This window comes from Ischnura elegans, chromosome 12, assembly GCF_921293095.1.
Source record: "Ischnura elegans chromosome 12, ioIscEleg1.1, whole genome shotgun sequence".
In the NCBI taxonomy this organism is placed as follows: Eukaryota; Metazoa; Arthropoda; class Insecta; order Odonata; family Coenagrionidae; genus Ischnura; species Ischnura elegans.
In genome coordinates this window covers 52759379-52783810 of record NC_060257.1, presented here as the reverse complement: position 1 = coordinate 52783810, position 24432 = coordinate 52759379, and the positions used below count along the sequence as shown (strand labels likewise).

Here is a 24432-nt window from a genome sequence, read left to right as displayed (position 1 = left end):
TTGATTGAAAAAAACAATCTGCATATTTTGGATTTTGACGTCTGAGCTTTATCCGATAAGGGGGCCCCTGCATGTGCCATTCCAAACTTTGACGTTTTGTTTCCGGGTCGTACGGGAACACCTAGTTCCATCGCCGGTAATAACATTGTCCATAAAATCTCCTGGACGCGGCCAAAATTTCTACCCGCAACAGTTTTTGTTCCTCGTTCAAGACTTTCAGCACCAGCTTCGCGCACATTTTTCCTCATCGCAAGATCCTCTGTTACAATGGTGTGGACAGTGCCAACTGATAGGCCTGTATCCTCACTGATAAGGGCGATGGTTCAATGCCTGTCAGAGTCTAAAACTTTTTTTCATATTGCCCACCTGAGCGTCAGTTTGAGCAGTCGTCAGACGTCGGACGCAGTGCTCGTCTTCAACGAGCTCCCGGCCTTCCTTAAACATTTTGTGCCACTCAAAATCTCACGTACGGCTTAAGGCATCATCCCCATAAGCCTGTTCAATGAGTTCAAGGGCCTCGGGCGTGGATTTCCCGAGTTAAACACAAAACTTAACTGCGTAGTGTTGCTTGACAGTGCTCTCCATGCTGGGTAGATGACATCACAAACAATCACTTGTCACGACAATCAACCTGCTGTCTCAACACATGCCCGTAGGCAACAACTAAAGTGCGCCTGAGTGGTGGGGGACCCCTCCACCAAGCCGACAAGTCGGACCCTCATCCACCGTATTGTTGAGGCTACAGTGAACCAGTCCCGATACTTATTGAATGGACCCTGTTAGAACAGGATATGTTCAGAGACCTTATTTTTTAGTAGAAAAACCTTAGCAAGGCATTGGAAAGTCTAGTTTTCCTGCAGCATGCAGCTCTGCATTACAATTTTGTGTTGACTCAATGGTCACAAGCCGATCTAGATACACGCGTGATGTGGCTGGACTTGAAAAAGTTCTGTTGTCTGTGGGAACGATAATTGAGCGTGACATTAAAAATAATTTAAAAAAATTTCACTGCGTGCAACATAATGCTAGGCTTTCTCTCATTGTTTGGTTGTGTTTGTGTGCAGTGCATTTTGCAAGAAGTGTAGACTTGAAAATGTTATATCTTTGAATTCTCTTGTTTTAATTTACTCATGTACTCGTGCCACGGAATGGATTTCTCTCATAAAGGATTAATCGTATCCTACCTTTATCATATCACTCTCAGAAGGCCAATCCCTCAGCGGGGATTCTTTTAATCTCTGAATTTTATGGCATTTGGTAATCTACTATGTTATTAGGGTTAATTGTTGATAATAATTATTGTTAATAGGGACATGGTTGGGAGTAAAGATAGATAACTTTCAATTTATTAAATATGGGCTTGTTCTGCAAAATTGAGGATGCTTGGAGCTTCGACGGAAAACGGCTCTGCAGACTCTGTTTTCAATGCCATTGCTTGTTAAGAGCAGAACTTTTCTAGAATACATCTGTTTTAGGGGATGGTTTGTGCAAAGATGAATGCACTAGATATGTGGATCAGTTTTATTGGGAAAGTATTACATAAATTTCAATACTTAGACCCTTGAAAACATATTAAAAAAGCTGATTTTCTCATTCTATTCCTTCCCTCATGTAATGAAATAAATTTCAAAAACAATATCTGTGCAGTGACTATGCTGTGGTGTAAGTAACTGAGCCGGTGAAATCTTTTCTGCCTTGAAGCAAAGAGTTTCCCCCACTCACGAGGAAGGAGCTTAACTCAATGTGGGAGTTCCTCCACACCACACTGCCAGTTGAATCGGCTAACTCTTTAGTTTCCAAATTTGAAATTTCAGACACGTTTGAATTTTTTGAATGTTCATGTCTCTGAAAGTTCGTTAGTAGAGGACTTATTTTATTATCACATTGATGCCAGCTCTTTTCGTGAAACTAGTGAAATAGCAACAAATATTAAAAGCTGTCAGTTAAACACAGATAAACTTTCATGCCATGAGCACATGAATGAATTTATGACTACTAGGAATGGTGGAGTTTGCCGTTAACTACACTTAGATGGGATTGCTGGCTATTTTACTAAAAAAGAATCATTTTCCTTGCCTGGGGTGTTATTTTAATATCTTCAAATGAATAGTGTTATTCTGATGCAGATAGTACTGGTGTATCCTCAGGTCAGTTTTTGAATCTTTTCTACACTAGAATGAAACTCCACAAATGTATGCTTCTGGGAAGTCTGCTTTAATTTTTTGGAAAATGAAGGAGCGGTGTGTAAAAAAATGCTTGTTTTGAATTTATTAGATGGAATAATATCAAAACTAATATTTATCATGCAACGTAATAATTAAAAGAAAATAGAAAAGTATATTGCTTTATAGGTTCTCAAGCAATTAATATTAATGAATATCTCACATGAATCTCCATTTACTAAAATTTTGGTCCATTCCTGGTGATAAAGAGCTGTATTATGGAATGAAGATAACTTTTGATGTCTGTTTTCTAGGTCATGTGCTTGAATTAGAAGCACTTCAGTTTTAAAGAATGTATATAGCAGTTGGGGAGAAGAGCAGGAATATAAAAAAAAATACTATTTCAGTATGACCAAGATCCCTTGATATTTCTCGCTTAACTGTGAATCTCTCTCAGGCTCCGCAGTTATGTGAAATCAGTCAACTGGCTAATTTGAACCAATAAGTAAGCAATGAATATCTGCACATATTTGTTGCACTCTATGGAAATTTTTGTCGAAGCATAGATCAAAGCATCCCCATATTTTTTTCATAGATTTTCTCATAAAGAAATATCAGGGAGGAAAATGTGGATAGCCTGATTTTTTTTTACTACCAAGTCAAAGTCGGATGACCAGTATTTAGGAGCCTTGAGTGCAGTAGGAAGACCGAGACCTGTGTCATTGATCATGCTATGAGTCTAATCTCAGCATTATTTTTACTTGTTTCTGTACGATAGGCCTTTCCTATTTGGCGTGTTTTCTGTGGTTTTCCGTACAAACTGAAAAGCATGGTTAGTGTACTATTAAATCTCTCTTCCTTTTTTTTTAATGAATCAAGAAATCAATCAAGACCTAATCGGATTTATTTCTAGGTGTTGCACTATATGAAATCATGTTTTGAGCTTGAAATCTTCCTGAAAGAAAAACATAACTCTTCATCATAGTTAAGTGGTTCTATCACTTAAATTTAAGGGCAATGTCTTCATATGAGAGAAAATTATGGCAATAGTTTGCTTATGTATGTTTTGTACAGTTGTTTACTGAAAATTTGTTAAGTATGGTGTTTCAATGTTATCATATTCCTCAAAGTATCGCCATAATCTTTCAACTTGAGTCATGCCTTTTTATGGTCTTATGTCTTCAGAAATGTATGTATACGATAAGCTTATTGACATGGTTTGTTGCGATTCAAACAATGTGTATGAGGGATTGAGATTGAAAACTTTAAACAACAGTAATTCTTAAATTTTTGTGAACTGGCACTTAGACATGGTATTTTTTTCAATTACTTTCAGATTTAAAGTCTTGAGTACCTACTTAATTCATTTGACTAGCTTTCTACTATGATAACAAATTGGTTGAAAACATTTGTTTAAGTATTCACTATGACTTGAGATAATTTGCTTAATACAAGGGGATTTAGTTAGCTCCCAATTCGGTTGTACAATAATTCACTTACTTCTCTGCTGGTATAATACAGAATGATCTTGTTCAAATTGTTAGTTGGCAAAAGCCAAAATTATAAATAAGCTATTATTAATTCTATATCTTTCCTAGCTTTAATGTGTTGAAGGAATAGTTTATTATCAATTATAGTGTTATTTTTGTTAAAGTGGCTATTTTAGTGCCATCTTGCATGGAAATATTTGATTGATTCCTTCCTTTCTTCCTTTAGGTGCTCTGACCAGGCATTCAACATCATCGACATCCCAGGCTCATTTGGGCCATTCTGCTGAAAACGCTTCTAGTTCTTCCGTTCTTACATCGCATCATCTGCCGTCCATCCCACAATCGCAAAAGCAGTCTCCCAATACGCTTAAGGCTACGGCCTCTTCACAGTCATTATTATCCACATCTTCATCATCGGCGTCGTCATCGTCTTCAACTCACTCTCAACCCGCAACCAAGCAAAACACCCTGTGTTTGACGTCTGCACCTGTAATTACCAATTCCTCATCGCTAACAAATTCCCTCTCGTTCACCACGTCTCAGCTCAACCTGCTGAGCTCGGTCCACACCCTTTCGTCGCCTGTGTCCTCGGGCGTCCTCATCCCCTCTTCGGCCTCTGTGCTTGGCTCAAAGTCAGTGGGGCCTACCGTGTCATCTGCTGCTACGGCTGCTGCGCACAACTCCAAATTGCTTGTAGGGGGCCGGGCATTACCTCTGTCGATGGCCACGCCTCCGCTCCCCGCACCACCCCCTCCGCAGACGGTGTACCCGCCAGCGCCCCCCATGGCACCTTTGCTTCCACCCTCTCACCCCATTCAATCATCCTCGACTCTTCAAAAGGAAGTGGCATTGAAAGGGTAAGCATTTGTTATTTATATTTTTATTCAATGATAATATTTAGCAGACCCTAAAATTACGGAGGTTTCAAATTATGACAGATTCTGCATATGATCTGAACTAATTTTATTGCACTTATAAAAAGTTCAAATTTTGCCAATTTTGTTTCCACTCCCACAATATTCCATCAATCATATAATTCTGTGCCTCGTTTATTTATTTAAAAAAAAATGTAATATAGCTGCTTTTACATGCATTGATGCTTTTTAAACTGATTCCTCGTCCTGTTCAACTGGTCTACTGTTCTCTTACCAATATATTAAATTATTCAGATATTAAACATGCTACCAATTGGGGAGCAGTGGTTCATTGTTTGTAATGTGATTTGATAAATTTGTAATACGCAATATAAGAGCATTCACTGGAGCATTATTTGAAGAATAAGTGATACACTGTATGAGATTGCAGACAAAGTTGATGAGATTGCTTACTGATTAATATTATATGTAAAAAAACTGTTTTTTGATGATGAATCTGAATTGTATGTGTTAAAATATATTCCCAATGAAATATTGCTGTTGGATAATATTAGGTAATATTTCTATGATTTGAATACATATAGAACAGGTTAATGGTCCTCTTGGTTGTAAATTTGAATGCTAAAATAATCATAAGTCATCACTTTGCTTGCTGTCTCTAAAAGTTTTTGTGCAGTAATAATTTTATGCTTCTTCTCTTATAATGGAAAGGATGATACTCATTATCATCGTTATTAAAAGGCTTGATTTTGTGATGTGATGCCTATCATTTTGGAGGACAATGCACATCTAGAAAAACTGATAACTGGCACAGTACATAATATGCATTTATGCATAATCAATACAGTGAGTCCTCGTTAAACGTCACTTACCGTTCCTGAAAAATGTGACGATAAACGAAATTACGTTAATCGAAGCATAATATCCCATAAGAAACAATGTAAAAAGTGAATATCGGGTCCTGGACCTCACAATTCCTACGTGAAAAAATTTTAGCGTATCATATCTGGGGCATTTTTTACGAAGGCAGGAACTCGTATTTATGCCAAACTATGGCATAAATACGAGTTCCTTTGAGACCATCATTCGTTTATCGCACCTTCGCTTCGCGATAACGTCAGGGCTTTTAAATTTCGCGCGAGAAAAAAACGCGAAGCGGCGGTCATTGAAGGTTGTTCGTTTTGTGGGCGGTAATACAGTAACAGCTTGTAATATATCGCTTTATGCCAAACTATGGCATAAATACGAGTTCCTGTCTTCATCGATGACAATATCAGCAGTGACGTAAATCCTTCTCCATTTTTGCATCTTCCCGCATTTGCTTTTCGGCTTCGCTATGGTGGTCGCCCGGGCGAGCGTAGCCTGGGCATCATCATCGCTGAAACATCGTCGCAGTTACAGGAACCAAAATTATAGTGAACACGCCGAAAAAAGTGACGACAAAAACTCCCGAGTTCTACACGGAAAAATTCCTTGAAATCAATTTTTAGTTTCCGAAAACCATTATGTCAAGTATAATCTTGCGCGCCTACCTAAGAATTCATTTTGCAGAAAATTTGCTAAAACCGTAATCCCAGTTAACAATAAACACACCGTTTTACACTTCGTTTAGACTGACTGTATTACCGCCCACAAAACGAACAACCTTCAACGCCCGCCGCTTCGCGTTTTTTTCTCGCGCGAAATTTAAAAGCCCTGACGTTATCGCGAAGCGAAGGTGAGATAAACGAATGATGGTCTCAAAATTTTCGTGACGTTATCGCGAAATGACGTTAAGCGGGGTGACGTAGAACGAGGACTCACTGTACATTACAATGCTTGAGGTACAGATTGCACATTTTGGTTTTGGAATGGTTTTGTGATTCAAGGCCTGTTGTTTTGGGACACAATATGAATCTAGAATAACTTATGAAAGGAAAGTTTGGCAAGGTTCCCAGTGTAGCAGGAAAAGCAGGATTTTGGCGATAAATTCTGATATTCTTTAAAAAGTTCACACAGGAATTCATCTGTTTGCTGTAATAATTGAGTTTTATGGAAACACTTTGGGCATATACTTGGTTCGACAAATATCTCTTTCAAATATCCTGAGGGGAAACACCACCTCTCTAAAAATGTTTGCATGCTATCTCAGCGTACTGCTATGATGGATTTCTGATTGATTTCTCACAAACTGCACTCAAATGAGCGAATTGTAAAAAGTAACATCAAATATCCACAATGTGTCATGGTTTATGTAAATCAAACAATATATTATGAATTATGCCCGTAGTCTCATATTTTAGATTGCCTCAAGAACTCATTGAAAGCTTTCTTTACCGAACCACTGATCTTTATAGTAGTGAATGTCAATATATTCGTATTCCCAATGCTCCATGTACTCTAGCAAACTGTCTACGCAGGCGATCATCTGACTGATCGTGTTCGACTCATGCAAACTGTATGCCCATCATCTCTGCTTCCTTTTCCTTCACTTCCACTTCTCCATTCCTCTCCGTTTAACTTTGACTGACTGCAGCATAAACATGCATGCGTGCAAAAAAATCTCACGTTCCCTTGGGCTGTATTCAATGTATTTTGCAATATCCACAAAATTCTCCCCTGGATTCTTTTCTACTTCTTCTATTTTCAGTCGATATTTTAAAGTTTTCACTTATTCAGAAGGGCCATGGTCCAAAGGCAAATAAAATATGATAATATGACAAAAATGAAACCTGACTCCCCTAAACCCACACTGAAAACACTGACTCGTTTGAAGTCAACGAAGACTGGAAAGTACAGAACCACTCGTATGAGTTTGGCATTGATGCTAGTGTGTGCATGGAGACAACAGTCAGGGGTGAGGCAGTACTATGGGACAGCACTTTGAAATTTTTAGTCCAAAAGATAAGACAAGTTAACCATTTATTTCTAGCTATCATACAATCAGATTAGCTGGTGAATTCGAATGGCTAGTAGGGAGTAATGAAATATCCTGAGAAGATATACCTTTATCAGTGACTCTCATCAGTGAGATTTTATTTATTTGCAATAAACCCAAAAACAGTACATGAGACCTTTTACATTGGATTTTTAAACAAATGGATAAATAATAAAGTGGAACAAGAAATAAGGACAAAAAAAATAAAACTTTATTAAATACACTCAGATATACATAATACTACTCCACTTCTATGAACGCCTCATCCGCTCATATGCTATTTGGGAAGGGTGGACAAAGAAAGAGGGATTTAAAGAGGAAGTTTCCTGATGGCGGTCGTAAATGAAGAAATTGATGATGTTATGTCAACAGAAGGAGCTTTGATGGAATTGTAGGTAAGAGGTAGCCTGTAGGTAAGGGATCTCTGGGTCACTGATAAACGGTGGAGAGGTAGATGGAAAAGAGACGAATTCCGTGTTTTACGGGAAGGGACACGGAGGGAGAACATTGAAAGAATGTCGTTAGACCTGAAGTGGCCATTCATGATTCGGTGGAAAAACCTGAGGTCACTAAGAGTACGTCTTCGCCCTAAGGGAACTATGTCAAGTTGAGAGAGGAGATCATCAGCAGTGAGATTACGGAGGGAAGGGTTACGGTTTTTCACGATGTTTACGAAGAAATTAACAGGTCTATTAAGAATTTTGAGATTTGAGGGACAGGCTGAAGACCATATGGGCGAACAATAATCAATAAGTGGAAGAACTTATCCGGAAAAGACAGATTTCAGAGCTAAAGGTTTGTAGCATAACCCATAAATTGTAACCTGTTTTCGGAAAAAAATGACAGCTGAACTGCAAGGAAATTGAGTTTCGCTGGAATACTAAGTCTCTGTTTTATTTTGCCTTGAATGACACATTTTAAGTACTTGGTTTCATTTTTGTCAAACAATGGATGTGATCTATTAACCATGAATGTGGGAAAATGATACTTTGGGGACAATAGATGTAGGAAAAAATTACATTGTCTGTATGGAACTTTATTTGGGACCAGGAATGACGAATGATAAATGCAGGAAAACAATCAATGGAAAAAGGTAGATTGAGATTCTACTGTTTATATTTTGCATAAATGTATTGACTCATTCAGATTGCTGCGTTGTAACCTTGCCATCAACTCTGGACTAACAAATTTTTATCTCTGGGCTGTTAAGACATTCAGTACAAAGCTCGTCAATTGACGTGGTCCCGTCCAAGCAGAGAAACGTCAATGGACGTGCTCTGCCTTAAGGCTGGGAGCCCTTACTCCGCTTCCGTACGTGACTAATATCTACTTCCGAGTCTTCCGATCTTGTGCATGGCCTTCAGCATGCTTCCCTCTTTCGACCCGAGTGCACAGTTTGTAAATAGCAGTATTTGAACAGAAGTTATGGTGCGAAAACCTCTCCCTATTTTTCTTTCTTATTTTATCGGCCGATTGTGACGACTTCCATGAAAACCAGGCCTGCATTTAATTGTGTTAACCCTTTTTTGGTCATGAGTAAAGTTTAACCCTTTTAGTGCCAGCCTATTTTGTGGGGTATGCTGACAGGGTTCCCACTCAACCGTGAATAAGCCGTGAATTTTGTCTACCGTGAAAAAAACCTGGAAATAGCCGTGAATTTCGTCATAAAACCTTAAAAATCTCTCAAACTTGATTGTAGAACAAAGATAGACGGGTTAAAAGAAAAAAAAACGATATTTCAATCATGTTTCAAGGTCATTCACGTGCAGGCAATGTCCACGCATTTACCTGCACACGTGTATTCGAAAACGCAACTATTTATTGGTCCGTGTGTATTCCATGACAGCATATTGACCTTCAGCCTGCGATTGGTGGACGTTAATCCTGGCAAAAAATCAGGCACTTCTTCACTTCCCTGCCACCCTGCTCTCTTCATTTCCCCACTCACACCCTTTTAGCCGGACATGAATTTTGCTAACGATAGGTGACGTCATGAGACATAGCACTGTCATTGCTGCGTTTGGATTCAAGGCATCTGTCACGTTTGTTACATTTTAAGTTAACGTGCGGCCGATGATTGTTACGTGATCAATATTTCTGCCTAAAATGCCCTATCTACAAACCGTGATTTTGATGACATTTAGACCGTGAAAACCTGGAAAAAACCGTGAATTTTACTATGTAGTTAGAGTGGGAACCCTGGCTGATGAATGCCAGGACTTCTTTGACAAATTTGTAGGTCTGCACTTGACAATTTATGTGAAGTCTACTATGCATTTTTAGAAACTATTTATTTTCATTTGCTCTCAATTCATATGGGTATGTTAAAGCATGAAAGATTCTAAAAAATATTTACAAAGGCTCCTTGAAGCACAAAAAATAAAAAGCATGGGTGTAAAAAAACCCGGCCGATCGATCGACCCTTGGCACTCTTTCTCACATACCCCTTGGGCTGATGGATCGGGCCGCTGGCACTATAAGGGTTAATTGTCTGCCAAGTTCACAACTTAAGTTAATTATTTGAGGCATAACTGCGGTAAAATATTCCCAGCTAATTTCAATAAACTGAATTTAGTGTTCGTGTAGACATACGCATTTGTTACTAAGCACATTTCATCATTTCGCGATGGATTTAGGGATTGTGTAGGTTCCCTTGCATAAATGCCAGGAAAATGGGCATGAAAAACATAAACCATATGAAGTTACCATGTAATTCTTTCTAAGTATGTAAATTCTCTGAGTTTTTACTGAGGAGGATCTTGAGAATTATGTACATCAGCTGGAAACCTAAAGAAATTAAGTATCATATTTGGTGGCATATAAGACACACCCTCATTTCAGTGTGGCAAACACAGTCCACGCTAAGGTGCTGAACCACAACAGTTTAAGTTAGTTCCTTTTAGGACTTATCTGATCGTACAAATCAAAGCGAGACGATAAATATATAACATATAAATATATCAAGCTAGTTTGATATCTCGCTTCTAACTCCTTTAATATAGTAGAAGCTTACAAAACTGTACTAAACTTATGCTTTGCTTAGTGCAAGGGATTTCCTTGGGGCCTTAGCTAATCGAATTTGCGTTATTCGATTCAAGATCATTTTAACATGGGGAAGATATGGATGCTTTCATGGTAGCATAGATGTTGGGTATCAAATTTCCTGTAAACCATATATATATTCCTATTATTAGCCATAGAAAACCTTATTTATGTAAACATTTATTGCTTAAAATATCTTTCAAGATCATAGATACACATTCAAAGAAATTCACATTAAAATTTCCCGTTAAAAAACATCCTTTTGAAATTCCCTCATTATGTGCAGGTGGGCTAACATCTAGGAAAAAACATGCTAGTTCGGGGGTTCGTAATCCATGACCGACAGGTGATGAATTTTCAAACCAGTCTTAAAACAATTCTTGTATTCACCAAGGCCCTTTTGTCTTGAAGCTTCCACTTGATATCTCGGAGCAATCACCACCCTTATATACACTTATAGATTCAAATGTATCCACAGATTTTGCACAAATAACTACCTGTGATAGAGGAACATCATTTGACTTAATGATAAATCCAGGTAGTTAGAAGTCTTTCTGATTTTTATCCAGCAATGACCTTTGCGTACGTGTTGACCACTTGGATGCAGTTGGTGTGGCTGATGTCACTGATGTTTTAACTTTGTTTCTATTCAGAGAAATAGTGCAGACCGTTGACATTGTGAGGGGAAACTTACACGCAATATTGCTTTGATGCTCTCTGTTTTCAAAGCAATAGATCACTTTTTATTTCTCTTCTACGTTTATCCTTTTTCTTAATAACTTCTCTATTTTTCTATCCGCATGCCTATTTTTTGCTGCTGTTCACTTGGTTTTTACTCCATATGACTCTATCAAAATCACCCTCTACTGCTGAACAACTGCTGCACTCTATTCATGAGAGGCAGAGGGCTTACAATTGCTGGAAGGGAAAGAAGCCATGAGATGTGTTTGAGATTCTCTCTTGGAACCTTTTACATGTTAATGCTATTCATACGCAACTCGGCCCCTGCTCCATTTCTCACCTTTGAATGCCTATGACCTTGAAGGCTTTCAGCTGGACCCTTTACATGGAAGTCAATTTGCCCGATAACTTAGGATTGCAAAAAATACATCTCAAACCGTCTTGTTTAAAAAAAAATCATTTCCAAAAGCTGCAAACTTAATTAAATTAACTAATATTATTCAGTAAAGGAGGTGAGATAAATTACTTTTGTAGGTCGCCTACTCGATTTGCATGATGAGTAATATTTTTGGCCATTGCACAGCAAAGGATTTGGACGAATATATAAACAAACAATAAGATTTGAGGCAAGAAAAACTATTAATATGCATAAAATGAGAGTAATTTTGTGTGCACTTAGTGCAAGTTCACGATTTATCTAGAGAATGTTAAGGTTATTTGATTAGGCAAATCAGCGTTGGGATGTATCCCAGAGGAATGAATTTGCACAGTATCAAAGTTGCACTAATCGAAATTGTGCTAAGGGAGGCACGGGTGTACCATATTATAATAAATAAACAATAAATAGCATCACATAATAGCAATGAGCTTAATAAAAGTAATAACGACTACAACATTGTTTCATTGGATAAAACATATATATTAGTAAATACAGTGGAACCTGTTTAGTACGTTTCTGAAGGGACCACAAAAAATGAACGTACTAACCAGGAAAACGTGCTAACAAGGAAAGTAAAAAATAGCAGTCGGGGTAATTGCAATCTGAGGAAAAGTCGTCATAATTACAATTACTATCGGTAGTTCTCGTAGGATCGCCTTCCTGAGCTCTTTTCACCTTTAAAATAAAGAAAATGGGCGCTACATTGAAAAACAATACCATGTGAATAAAAATCACAATGTTTCATAGATTTCCCGAAGACAATTACATGAAAACGGCGTCTTTCTCCCGTGATTTATCCTATATGTATTTATAGAAAGAGGACAAGTAAAGCTAAGTCATTTCTTTTTTGTCACAGGATACTCGGAGAATATAACAACAACCCTGAGTATGTCAACGGGTTGTTTTTAAACTCATAAAAATTGGACAAAATTATATTAACCTTAAATTACGGCAACAACCGTACACATTCGCTTCTGGAATACAGCCATATCGATTGTTATATCGATCGATATACCGAATAATAACACGCAAGATTATTATATTACGACGTAATTACAAGAAGATTTTATATTATAATGTTGAAATTTTCTTTAAAAATTAGTTTAATGTCGTCTGCTTTCGTGCCGAGATCAAGTATTTTTGAGCTAAAGCTTCGCGTGGAGATCCAGAGCATCGTCTGCTCCCGCAGCAGTCGTCAAATATGCACGCACCCCGTAACATTGACGTCGTGCAGTACTGCTTTAGATAAAGTGGGAATTGGATAAGACTCATTTCTTCATCATGATAACTCGTGCAATAGCAACAAATGCCCCCTCGTGAAATTTGTGCGCAGTGGGCACTCCAGCAGGCAACAGAAGGTGAGGAGCTCGGGGTGGGGAAAATTGTGGCTTCTCATTGGCTGCAGTTTTGCATAGTCAGACATTCCTGATAAATTCATCACGTCATAAGAATTGAGAAATGCATTTGGATAAATCACGGTCGAAGAAAGATATGTAGAATAAATTTAAGAATGTTAATGGCTAGTAATAATAAATTAAATCATGAATTCGGAGCTGTATGACCCTTAAGAAGATACTGGAGAACGAATTGCGGGTTGCGTCACGGCTAGCAATTGAGCGTACTAACCAGGAAAGCGCAATTTTTTCAAACGTACTAACCAAATACTTTTGCCTGTATTTTGTTCCGATGGTACCGGGACCGAGAGAAATCGTCGTACTAAGGAGGAAAACGTACTAAGGAGGAACGTAGTAACCAAGTTCCACTGTATAACAGAGTCAGTATTGAATATTAACCCATGTAGGTCGAACCTTAACGTATAAGGTGCAAGTAATTCTTTTGAGCAATTATTTTGGAAAAAAGATGCATTTTATATGCCATCAAATATGGTGATTTGAAGATAAAAAATCTTGGATTTTCTGTTATTTCCAAGAAAATTTTCAAAATTTCACACATTTCCCAGAACTCCCAGGTTTTTATACCATAAGCAAGACTAAGACACTAAAATACATCCATGCAGTAAGCAATCTATTAATTTAAATAGAAGCAGTCATATGTACCTTTTTTTCATTTCACTTAACATTCCTTCACTCAAATGTCAGTGAAATATAACACCTTAATCACACTATGTGAAGATATAATTTGTTAGCAGTGCTTTTAAAAGAGATTCAATCTGTATCTTTCAACATAAACTATAAATTTCTACCAATAATTAAACAACCTCACAAGAAATAGAACTCAGGGAAAGTGCCAGGGAGTGTGTTTCGAATCAGCATACACCCATGTCTCGTATAGCGCAAGGGATGCGTTCCTTGGGGTCTTTGCGCTATACGAATTTGCGTTATACGAGAGCGTTTTAACATAGGGAAGATAGGGATGCGTTCCTGGTAGCATAGGTCTTGGGTATTGAATTTCCTCTAAAACATCTATATTCCCATAAAAAGCCTTAGAAAACATTATTTCTATAAATATTTATAGTTTAAAACATCTTTAAAGATAGTATTAACGCATTCAAAGACTTTTATTCACGTTAAAAAAAATTCTTACGTGCTTTCGAAATTCCATCCTGTCGTGCGGGTGGGCTAACATCTGCTATCTCAGGGGATCGTAATGCGTTGCCGGCAGTTGATGATTTTTCAAACTAGTCTAAAAACAACTACGTGTCACCCAGGCCCTTTTGTCGCTCATCGAAATGACAGGAAAATACTACTTTAAATGCCATTTCATAGCTAGCGGAGTTTATGAATGATAAATCATTTTAATTTGAAGTCCTCCGAGTCATTAGCAGCTACGTGAAACAGTCTTTAAATGCCTTGAAACCTGACCCAGGTTTTCCTTCCCTGAAAATGAATGAACGAGAATGCATTCTTTTCCAAAAGAATATCGTCTCATCAACACTAAAAACTAGTTGAGGGGGAAAGGAGCCACTTTCAATAACAGCTTGGAGTTCATCAGAAAATGTTGTGGTGGCTGCGCTATCAACACTTGCAGATTCACCTGATATCGCCGCACTGAAAATACCTGCTTGCCGTTTAAATTCTGGAACCAACCGGAGCTTTCACTTAATGTCTCGGAGCGATTACCACTCTCGTCTTTTTGTACTGATTCACCATGAACTTTCCGTATGTGTAGACCGCTTGGTTGAAGTTGGTGCGGCAGAGGTCACTGATATTTTAGCTTCGTCTTTATTCAGAATAAGGCATCGTGAGTTTAAACTTCCGCGTAATATCGCTTTGACGCTCTCCATTTTCAAAGCAATTGACCTCTCTCAAGTCCTCTTCTAGGTTAATGGTTTTTCTTGATAAATTCTTGACTTTTCTACTCGCATTCCTATTTTTTGCCATATTCTCTTGGTTTTTACTCTGTATGGCTCTATCTAAATCACCTTCTTCTGCTGAACTGTATTCCTGAGACGCAGAAGGGCTATGACTGCGGGGAGGGAACGAAGCCATTGTGTTTAAGACTCTATAGCAGACCCTTTTATGTGTTGATGCTATTCATGCGCAACTCGGTCACCGCTTCATTTCTCCCCCGTGAATACCGATGACCTTGAAGGCTTCAGCGTAGACTCTCTACCTGGAAGTCAATCGCCCGGTAACCTACGACGGCAAAAATACGTCTCAAACCGTATTGCTGAAAAAAAAACTCATTTCCACTAGCCACACGCTTAATTAACGATCTAAATTATTTATTATCATTCTGTTAAGGAGACGAGATAAATCTTCGGTAGGCCGGCTATCTAGACCCAATGACGAGTAATACTTTTGGCAATTGCGCAGCAATGAATTTCGATTAATATATAAACAAAAAAGAAGATTTGAGGCAAGAAATAATATTAATATGCGTATATTGATAGAAATTTCGTGTGTACTTAGCGCAAGTTCACGTTTTATCACGAGAGCGTTTAAGATTTTTGATTAGGCTACACTGCGTTGCAATGTTTCCCCGAGGAACGAATTTGCGCTATATCGAAATTGCGCTAATCGAAATTGCGCTATACGAGACATGGGTGTATTAATTTTTTTCAATTGAGATTTTATTTTCTCTATCAAAATTTTTGCGCTCTCAAAGGACACAACTTGACCGAACAAGTAGAGACTACCTATTGGTAAAAATACGATACTACCACAATTATAACAGATCATTTCACATAACGTCATTCTGAATATCCTCCTCAGTTAAAGCAAAATTGTAAACTCTGATCATGGTGTCTAATCTTAACCATATCATAAATATTATTTTAATGCTCAATCTTGTATGGACATGCAATATAGCACGGTGAAAAAGCATTCAAAAGTCATTATGAATTTTGAATAATATTGTTTACCTTAAGTCCAATATTAATGCAATGTTTTCACCTGAATAGACAATAAAATCCTGCATAGACTGGGGATCAATAGGGAAATGCCTAAATCAATATTAATTAAGAAGTGTTAAAAATATAAAAGGTCCAAAAATTTATTTGTAATAGTCTGTGGTATGCAGTGAAGTGAACTTGTTTTTATGACGGAGGACTGAATAAAGTTTTCTTAAAACCAAGGTAAATTGTGTAGGCTTACATTGCCAGTGGACCATTTGGAAACCCTATTGTAATTTATATGCTCAAGGGTATTTTTAGAACATCCATTAAATAATTATAATTTTTTCCCCTAAACTTATCATCTAATCAAATGCTTCATATGTATTAATTCTCCGTTCCTTTTTTTTCTCCGGCAGTGAGGAGGTAAAGGAGAGTGGAGCAAATGGAGGGGAAAAAGAAAAGGCTAGTAATCAAGTTTGTGTGGACAAGCTAGTACGAAAGAACTCACTACCCATGGAAGTAACCTGACGTTGGATGCGGCGTCAGCCGTGAAACTTTGTTCCAGAAAAATGGCGGAAGGAATTGAAGACATCACGGGTGACCTTAGACCATCATATGTGAAAGAGCCACGGAGGCTTAAAGGGGCTAGCTAGCTGTTGGGGTGCTGCGTTCTCATTGGATAAAGGGACTGGCTGAGATCGAGTTGGGCAAGAAAAGCTTCTGGCTGGCAATGGCGAAATCTTATCTCCTTGATTTACTTTCAGTTGCTCTCTCGATTACTGCACTGTGAGAGGTTGAGTCAGCATTGTAAATTATGCATCAAAATGATGCTTTTTTCAGAGGTTATTTAAAACAGTAATTATTTGGAAGTCCTCATTCTTTGTTCCACCATGATGAGAACACCGACATAGTTGAAGACAGGATATGTAGATATCTGCTTCACTGGAGTACTCATAACGACTGCTTCCATACCTTCATTCTCGCATCATTCGGTCTTACACTTAGTCATGTGTAATTCATCCGTATCATTTACACATTATTTTATGTTGGTTCCTTTTTTTAATGAAGTAAAATTCAAAATGTAGGCTCCTCCAAAGCATTATGCATGCCATCCCGGGAACGTGGGTAGACATGTCAAGCTATTCATGGCCTGAGCTAACTTGTAATCTGTGCCAATATCACCTGTAACATGTTCATATTTTCATTATTATTTTTGGGAAGGTTTTTAGTGGGCTGCAAGTGCTGTCATAGTTGACGTTGCGGAGATTAGCCTTGGGAAAGTTGACTAGATCTTGGCCTTGGGAAGATAGATTTGTAATATACTGCTGTAGAATGATCCCTTTTCTCTCAACAGTTAAAGAAACATGTACCTTTAAAAGAAAAAAAGATAACTGAATGTATTAACTGTCTGATGGTAAAATAATCCAACCAAGAAGCTTGCAGAGATTAGATCATTTGTGGCTGGATGGTCTTATTTCTCTTGGAATATCTTTGGAATTTTTGTTTTCTTCTTCCACCTCTATACAATTATCTGTTCATCGACTTCAATGAATGACATTTACTTTTTGTACTATATCTATGGCCATGTACACCTCCTACCATCAGGTTAAAGCCTCTATGTATTTACTGCTTTCATATTGAGAGTTTGCTTGAGGTAAAATTGCATGGTACTCGATTTGGATGGTGGCTTGGCCAGCTGCATACAGTATCACACATATTAGCCCATGCAGTTTTCTTGTTGTACCTGTTCATCTATTCCTATTATCTTTGTAATGGTCATGGTTAGGGTATGAATATTTGTTTGCCATTCATTGTTTTAGTTTCATATTTGTCCTTAAAGAGCCATTCATGTAAAACGTAGGATGTGATGGACATCTATCATTAACCTCTTAAAGTCCATCGCTCCAAAGGTTAAACAATGTGATACAAGCGTAATTAAAGTGTAATATTAATATTAATTTAACTCCTGTTAACATCTGTGATTGCATTAAAAGGTGTCAGCACGTTATTCCTCGTTCATAAAGATAAATGACATTGCATCTCCCATAATGTGAGTAGCTATCTCCTCGCAGTACAGGGGAGAGTTGATATATAATCAGGTACCTGTGAAAAAAGAAAAAATGTAAAAATGAATAACGTATTTCTTCCACTGTGGCTTTTTTCTTTGCGCATTGAATATAAAAATTTCTCCTACCTCCCACTCGTTTTGTCATCCTTGAATTTGCAAGTTGTAGGGAGTATTGCAATTGTGGGGGAGTAGCGTCGGGAAAACCAAAAAAGAATGGTCAAAATTACTTGTTGGTTTGTGTCGTGTTTTCAATGTGGTTGATGGATCAATATTTTGTTATGCCCTTCCATTGCTAATTTTTGGGAGTACATATATATGAATTAATTTTTTCAATACCCATAGAGTGCATAAGCTTTTCAGCATAGAGGGTTTCGGAAACCTTTGCATAAAGGAGTTTAAATGAAGTCACTTGGTGCTATTTGTTGTGTTCGTCTCATGTGTGTTTCTTGGTAATTACAAGAGTTAAAAAGCTTGAGATTCACACAAACAGTACATTTCGGGCAGGCTGAGCTAGTGAGAGAAATTACCCATTTCTGTTGTTTTAATCCCTTTCAAGCCTGTAATAGTTGATGTCAGGTTTCACTTATTGAGTATCAAAGCTTTTGTCAGCTTCTTTTAGCACTGTTCAAGTGTCTTTATGAATATGGCCAATGTCTGTAGAACTTCCTGTCAGTGATAAGATCCAGAAGTGTCTTCAGTTAGAATTTTGTTGCCCATCTCTTCATCTTTCATTAACCCCTCATTGTATGGTTCCATAGCTAGGCCGAAGGCAGTATTCACGAATATTGAGGCCTCCTTAAGGCATCATTCACTGAGGGCTGCAACAGTTATTCATTCTGTATTTAGGAGCTGCCCCTCGCGTCCAGGCAGTTCCTAACAGTATAGTGTGTCTGTGAGTGTGCTCTTGTGTGTGAAAGTCTACGTATGTGTGAATTGGTGTGAGGAGTGGCCAAAGGAGGAGAAGGTGGCTCTCTGTATAGTCTGTGACTTGTGGTGCAAAGATTCCTCAAGTGTACATCAATGCCTGTACATGTTCTACAGGTACTTATCAAAAATTATGGTGATATTGTACAATGGGAAAATCGTGTTAGAATTTGAATTTTCGATTTTTTACGTGGAACGAATTCATTTCGGCATTGTATAAGTGTAAATAGACTACTAGCGGATCGTATCGAATAAAATTTCAAACGTTCGTTTGGATTTACAACTCAGCTGTGGTGTTTACTCATTTGGTGCATATATGTATGTCCAACCTGTTTTTACCCTAACCCACCATTTCCTGTAATTTTTTTCATGTTTGAAATCTCATCATTTTAGTGGACTGGCAGGTTGAAAATGAAGAAAGAGCTCATCTCAGAAAAAATAAGGGCTGTGAATTCGTAACATATCAGACCAAAACTGAGTGTTTAAATTACAGATACATCATGTGAATAGGTCAGAAAACAAAGCTCTGAAAAAGCTATGAAATGATCTGTGGGTTACAAGATCAGAAACTCCAAAATGGAAAAACTGTAATGGTTTGAGTACATTTTTAGAATTAGAATTGCTGTAACTTAAAGGTTATTTGGAGAGGATGTGGGATTATGACAACCACAATATCATAATCTATTGAAGAGGAAATCGGAAAATAGCCAGAAAAAATGTCATAATTTATCGAGAGCAGAGACTGATGAATTTCAGCATCTAGGTGACCGTATCTCTGTACATATTGCAAGATCTTAAAATTCTTTAAAATTTCTCTGTTAACAATGCTCATTTCAGCCAAGGATGCATTAGAATAATATGAGATTTTTGTGGAAAAATTGAAGAGTTTTTATGATCGAATCTCAAGGCATTAAGAAAAGATAGTATTCTGGTGTTCACATTTAAAAATGCGGATACACTCCTAAATATGACATTAGCCAAGAAAGTTTCATTATAGAAAGCTATGGACAAGAAACTGAGGAAGAAAGGAGGATGTTTCTTATGTACTAGATAGTCTTCTTGAACAGTGGCGGCTCGTGAGTCAAATGCTAGGGGGGGCGCACTCCACCGGGGGGTCATAATTTTTTAATATTTCGTGTAGTTTATTAAGTTTTTACGGCAATCTAGGAATTAAATTTTGTGATGCCATATGTTCCGTTTTTTTCAACAAAAATGCGTAGTTCTCCTAATAAAGCTTGATTAATAAATACTAAATGCAGTAGACTCTCGGTCATACGGATCGGCTTAGTCCGGACTCTCGATTATACTGATCAATGATCTTGAAGAATAAAAATATATTTGCTGCGATATTATGCAAATACAAACGAAAATACGTAACTTTAGGTTTTAGCGCCTACATTCTTCGTGCGGATATGTCCGCAATACACTTCTGTTGTTCGCTTTGCAATCATAATGCGTTATTTGTCAAATCTATACAACATTTGCAATGATTTAGGTAGCAATGACACTTGTAACACCTGAGGAGGGAGGGGAGTGTCACAGACTTCCACTAGGCAAAAAACACTACTAGAATGCGCGCGCTTTGCTATTGCAAATGTACACTTTGATGGCGGTGTTCGCGTTGTTTCTTGAATACAGTATGATTTAAAATCAATAATTAAACATTTCTCACACATTTTTAACAAAATCTGAAATACTCACATGCCTTTAGTTATATTGCAGAAGTCCATCCTTCTTTCCTTTTGTCCAGAAAAGTGATCAATTACAAGTTCGTTGAAATCAGCGCCGGACAACAATTTCTTTCCCATTGAACGCATGGCAAGGGCAGTAGTCTATAAATAAACAAGGGACGACACAAAATAGGCCGACGAAAAATACGACCAAAAAGAACAAGGTGCCTGGACACAGAATTGGGACAATTTTTCCCTATATTTCCCTAAAAAAAACGAGCACTGTTGATTAATTCAAAATTGTCTTCTTGAATGTACACACAGCGCCAAGAAACTTCTTAATCGGCAATTACGCACAGTTAACTCCCCGAAAATGATGTCTGAACTCATTTCACTCCGTTCCTTCCGAGAGTCTTGCCGTTACTATAAGGACGACTCAAGGGAGATAGAAGTCGTAGTCCACTAATGCTGATTCAGCTGACGGACGAATTTAAGGTCAGCAAAGGCATTCAAACAAACAAGGACGTCACGGACCATCTCCTTGAGTCTAAGATTCATATGTGGCAAACACACGAGACGCCAACGGGTCGCATTTGGAATAACCATGTCTTCGAAATCATTGCCATGATATAATAGAATATAAATTCTAGATCGTAAAAGACGACGACTCTGAGCCACAGATAGGAGCTGTAAGGATCTCCGCACTGATATGAACTCTTCGAAGCCACTTAAATCAGACCGAAGTGGACATTTTCCGTCAGACAGCTACCGCTCTGCCGCTGAGGAATTAGGTGAACATGAACTAAAAAAACAAGGACGGCTAGAAAAATGATGAACCTACACACAAAAGGTGCGTTGTACGCGGCACTTCTTGACATTCATTGAATGACTCTATTTAAAGTCACGTTTTACGGGTTAAATCATGTTTAATCCTTCACCCTATCACGCACGCGCCTATTTCTTAAATTATAAATCAGTGGGGAATGTTAACTGATTTTTTCTAATACTGCAGGCCTTTTGATAAATTTATCTGAAAAATAGGTACCGCATTTCTAAACATCGGGAAGATATGAATACATTGTTCAGGCCTAAGCATTATAATATTAATTTCCCCAAGGTTCTTGAAATCCGTAATCATAATAGAACTGTGGCAAATACTCGAGAATGGTTTTCCTACATCAATACGGCCTGGTTGGATTGCTGGAAACTGGTTGGATTTTATGTGTTCCGGAATTCAAACACCAAAAAACGCAAGCATAATGGGATAATTTATTTTCTGTAGCAATACCTACCAGTAATTAAAAATTAAAATCGTATAACTACACCCAGTACAGTGACCATTCTGATTCCGTACGTCCCTTTTCTGTGGCAGCACCAAGTAGACGCCAGATTATACGCCCGCCGGCCTGCGCAGCGATGTCAACTCACACGTCGCTCTGCGCATTTTCGGACGACGTCCCAAGACTTCCATAAGACACAACGTTCGACGCGTCATAGCACCAGCGGCCCCCACCACTACCACTCTCCATATAACTGCATGGGGATGGATTGGGACGTTCTGGCCAGCGCCCCACGGCTACAAATACGAACTTCTCGCGCTATTTCTTTTCGTGTTTTTCCAACACTTTCGATGTATGGGACTGAAAAAATACTTTGATTAATCAGATGTATAATTATAAATTAATAGATATTTATTATTTTTACTATTTCAAATATTTGGGAGGGGCGGCGTCCGAGAGTCCTTATGGGCAAACCGCCACTGTTCTTGAACAAGAAAATGGAATGCCTAAGAAATTTATTTAAGGTAATGGAAATAGTAATGAGAGATGATGGGTTTATTTTTGTGTGTACCTTCAAAAATGTAATTTCCAAATAATCTTTTGATTACAGCTCAAGATTTTGAATCTAGATGATGAGTTGATGGAGACGTGCATTGATAGATTATTGCCGTGTAATCTTTTTTCTCACCACTTCAGGTAGGGATTTCAATGGGGAAAGAAGTGACATCATGAGCCAGGATATTTTTTGCCAGCAGCTAAAATTCCTTTCGAAAAGTTGCTTTATTGATAGCTTCCCAGTCAGCACACGAGGTATAATATACATATTTTTTAAGTCAATCTTGGTAAACTATGTAAAGTATATTGAAATATGTAAAATTTACATATCATATACTCGGAAATATTTACATAGAAAATGTTGTTAACTTTTATTTTAGGTCAACATAAAATGCTGTCTTATTTAATACGTGATTGATTTAAACCTATTTTCTGGCCCATTTATCGATACATTTAATGTAAACTGAATGTAAATTATTTACATTCCATATACTTTTAGAATTGACGTAAAATATACATATATTTACGTCCAATATACATAAACCATTTTCATGGATTCATGCCAGATAGTTCATTTACTGGACCACCCACACAGCAGAGGATATTCCAGGAATATCCCATTTTGATCCCCAATATTCCTATTTCGTCCCAGGCACAACTGTGTCCCAGGGTTATTGCGAGCCATTACGGGATATTCCTGGAATATCCTATTTTGATCCCCTATATTCCTATTTCGCCCCACGGACATTGGCAACCATTGTGGGATATTCGCGGACTATTTTTTGACAACAGGCTTTTTTGTATGTAATAACTGAGTCACAGGTGTTACTAAATGATATTGTAACAAAATAAGAATAACTACCTGACCCTTTCGAGACGGGGGAGTTTTCGTCTTACAATTAGTATGACTGCTGTTCTGAGCCCCAAGAGAGACTTCTTTCTAGTGGTACGGAGCAGGGGGTTCCTCTTTTTTTGCACGTTCGCAAACGTTGTTCCAGAAATGCACTATAGGAACCAGTGGCGGTTTGCCCATAAGGACTCTCGGACGCCGCCCCTCCCAAACATTTGAAAAAGTAAAAAAAATAAATAAATATCATTAATTTATAATTATACATTGATTAATGAAAGTGTTTTTCAGTCCCATACATCGAAAGTGTTGGAAAAAAACGAAAAGAAATAGCGCGAAAAGTTCGTATTTGTAGCCGTGGGGCGCTGGCCAGAACGTCCCAATCCATCCCCATGCTATTATATGGAGAGTAGTAGTGGTGGGGGCTGCTGGTGCTATGACGCGTCTAACATGCTGCCTTACGGAAGCCTTGGGACGTCGTCCGAGATTGCGCAGAGCGACGAGTGAGTTGACATCGCTGCGCAGGCCGGCGGGCGTATAATCTGGCGTCTACTTGGTGCTGCCACAGAAAAGGGACCTACGGAATCAGAATGGTCACTGTACTGGGTGTAGTTATACGATTTTAATTTTTAATTGCTGGTAGGTATTGCTACAGTAAATAAATTATCCCATTATGCTTGCGTTTTTTGGTGTTTGAATTCCGGAACACATAAAATCCAACCAGTTAAAGGCCGTATTGACGAAGGAAAACTATTCTCGAGTATTTGCCACAGTTCTGTTATGATTACGAATTTCAAGAACCTTGGGGAAACTAATATTATAATATTTAGGCCTTAACAATGTATTAATATCTTCCCGATGATTATAAATGCGGTACCTATTTTTCAGATAAATTTATCATAAGACCTGCAGTATTAGGAAAAATCAGTTAACATTCCCCACTGATTTATAATTTAAGAAATAGGTGCGTGCGTGATAGGGTGAATGATTAAACATGATTTAACCCGGAAAACGTGACTTTAAATAGAGTCATTCAATGAATGTCAAGAAGTGCCGCGTACAATGCACCTTTTGTGTGTAGGTTCATCATTTTTCTAGCCGTCCTTGTTGTGTTAGTTCATGTTCACCTAATTCATCAGCGGCAGAGCGGTAGCTGTCTGACGGAAAATGTCCACTTGGGTCTGA

General features: G+C 38.0%; 1 protein-coding gene across 1 annotated transcript in view; it reads left to right on the top strand.

The window, feature by feature from the left end:
• LOC124169860 (enhancer of polycomb homolog 1) overlaps positions 1-19182 on the top strand; it is a 56673-nt gene extending 37491 nt beyond the window's left edge. Inside the window, exons 11-12 of the mRNA XM_046548661.1 lie at positions 3879-4509; positions 16320-19182. Of these exons, the coding sequence (XP_046404617.1) occupies positions 3879-4509; positions 16320-16431 (743 nt within the window). The 3' untranslated portion in view covers positions 16432-19182. The remainder of the gene's footprint in view (positions 1-3878; positions 4510-16319) is intronic.
• Positions 19183-24432: the final 5250 nt, after the last annotated feature.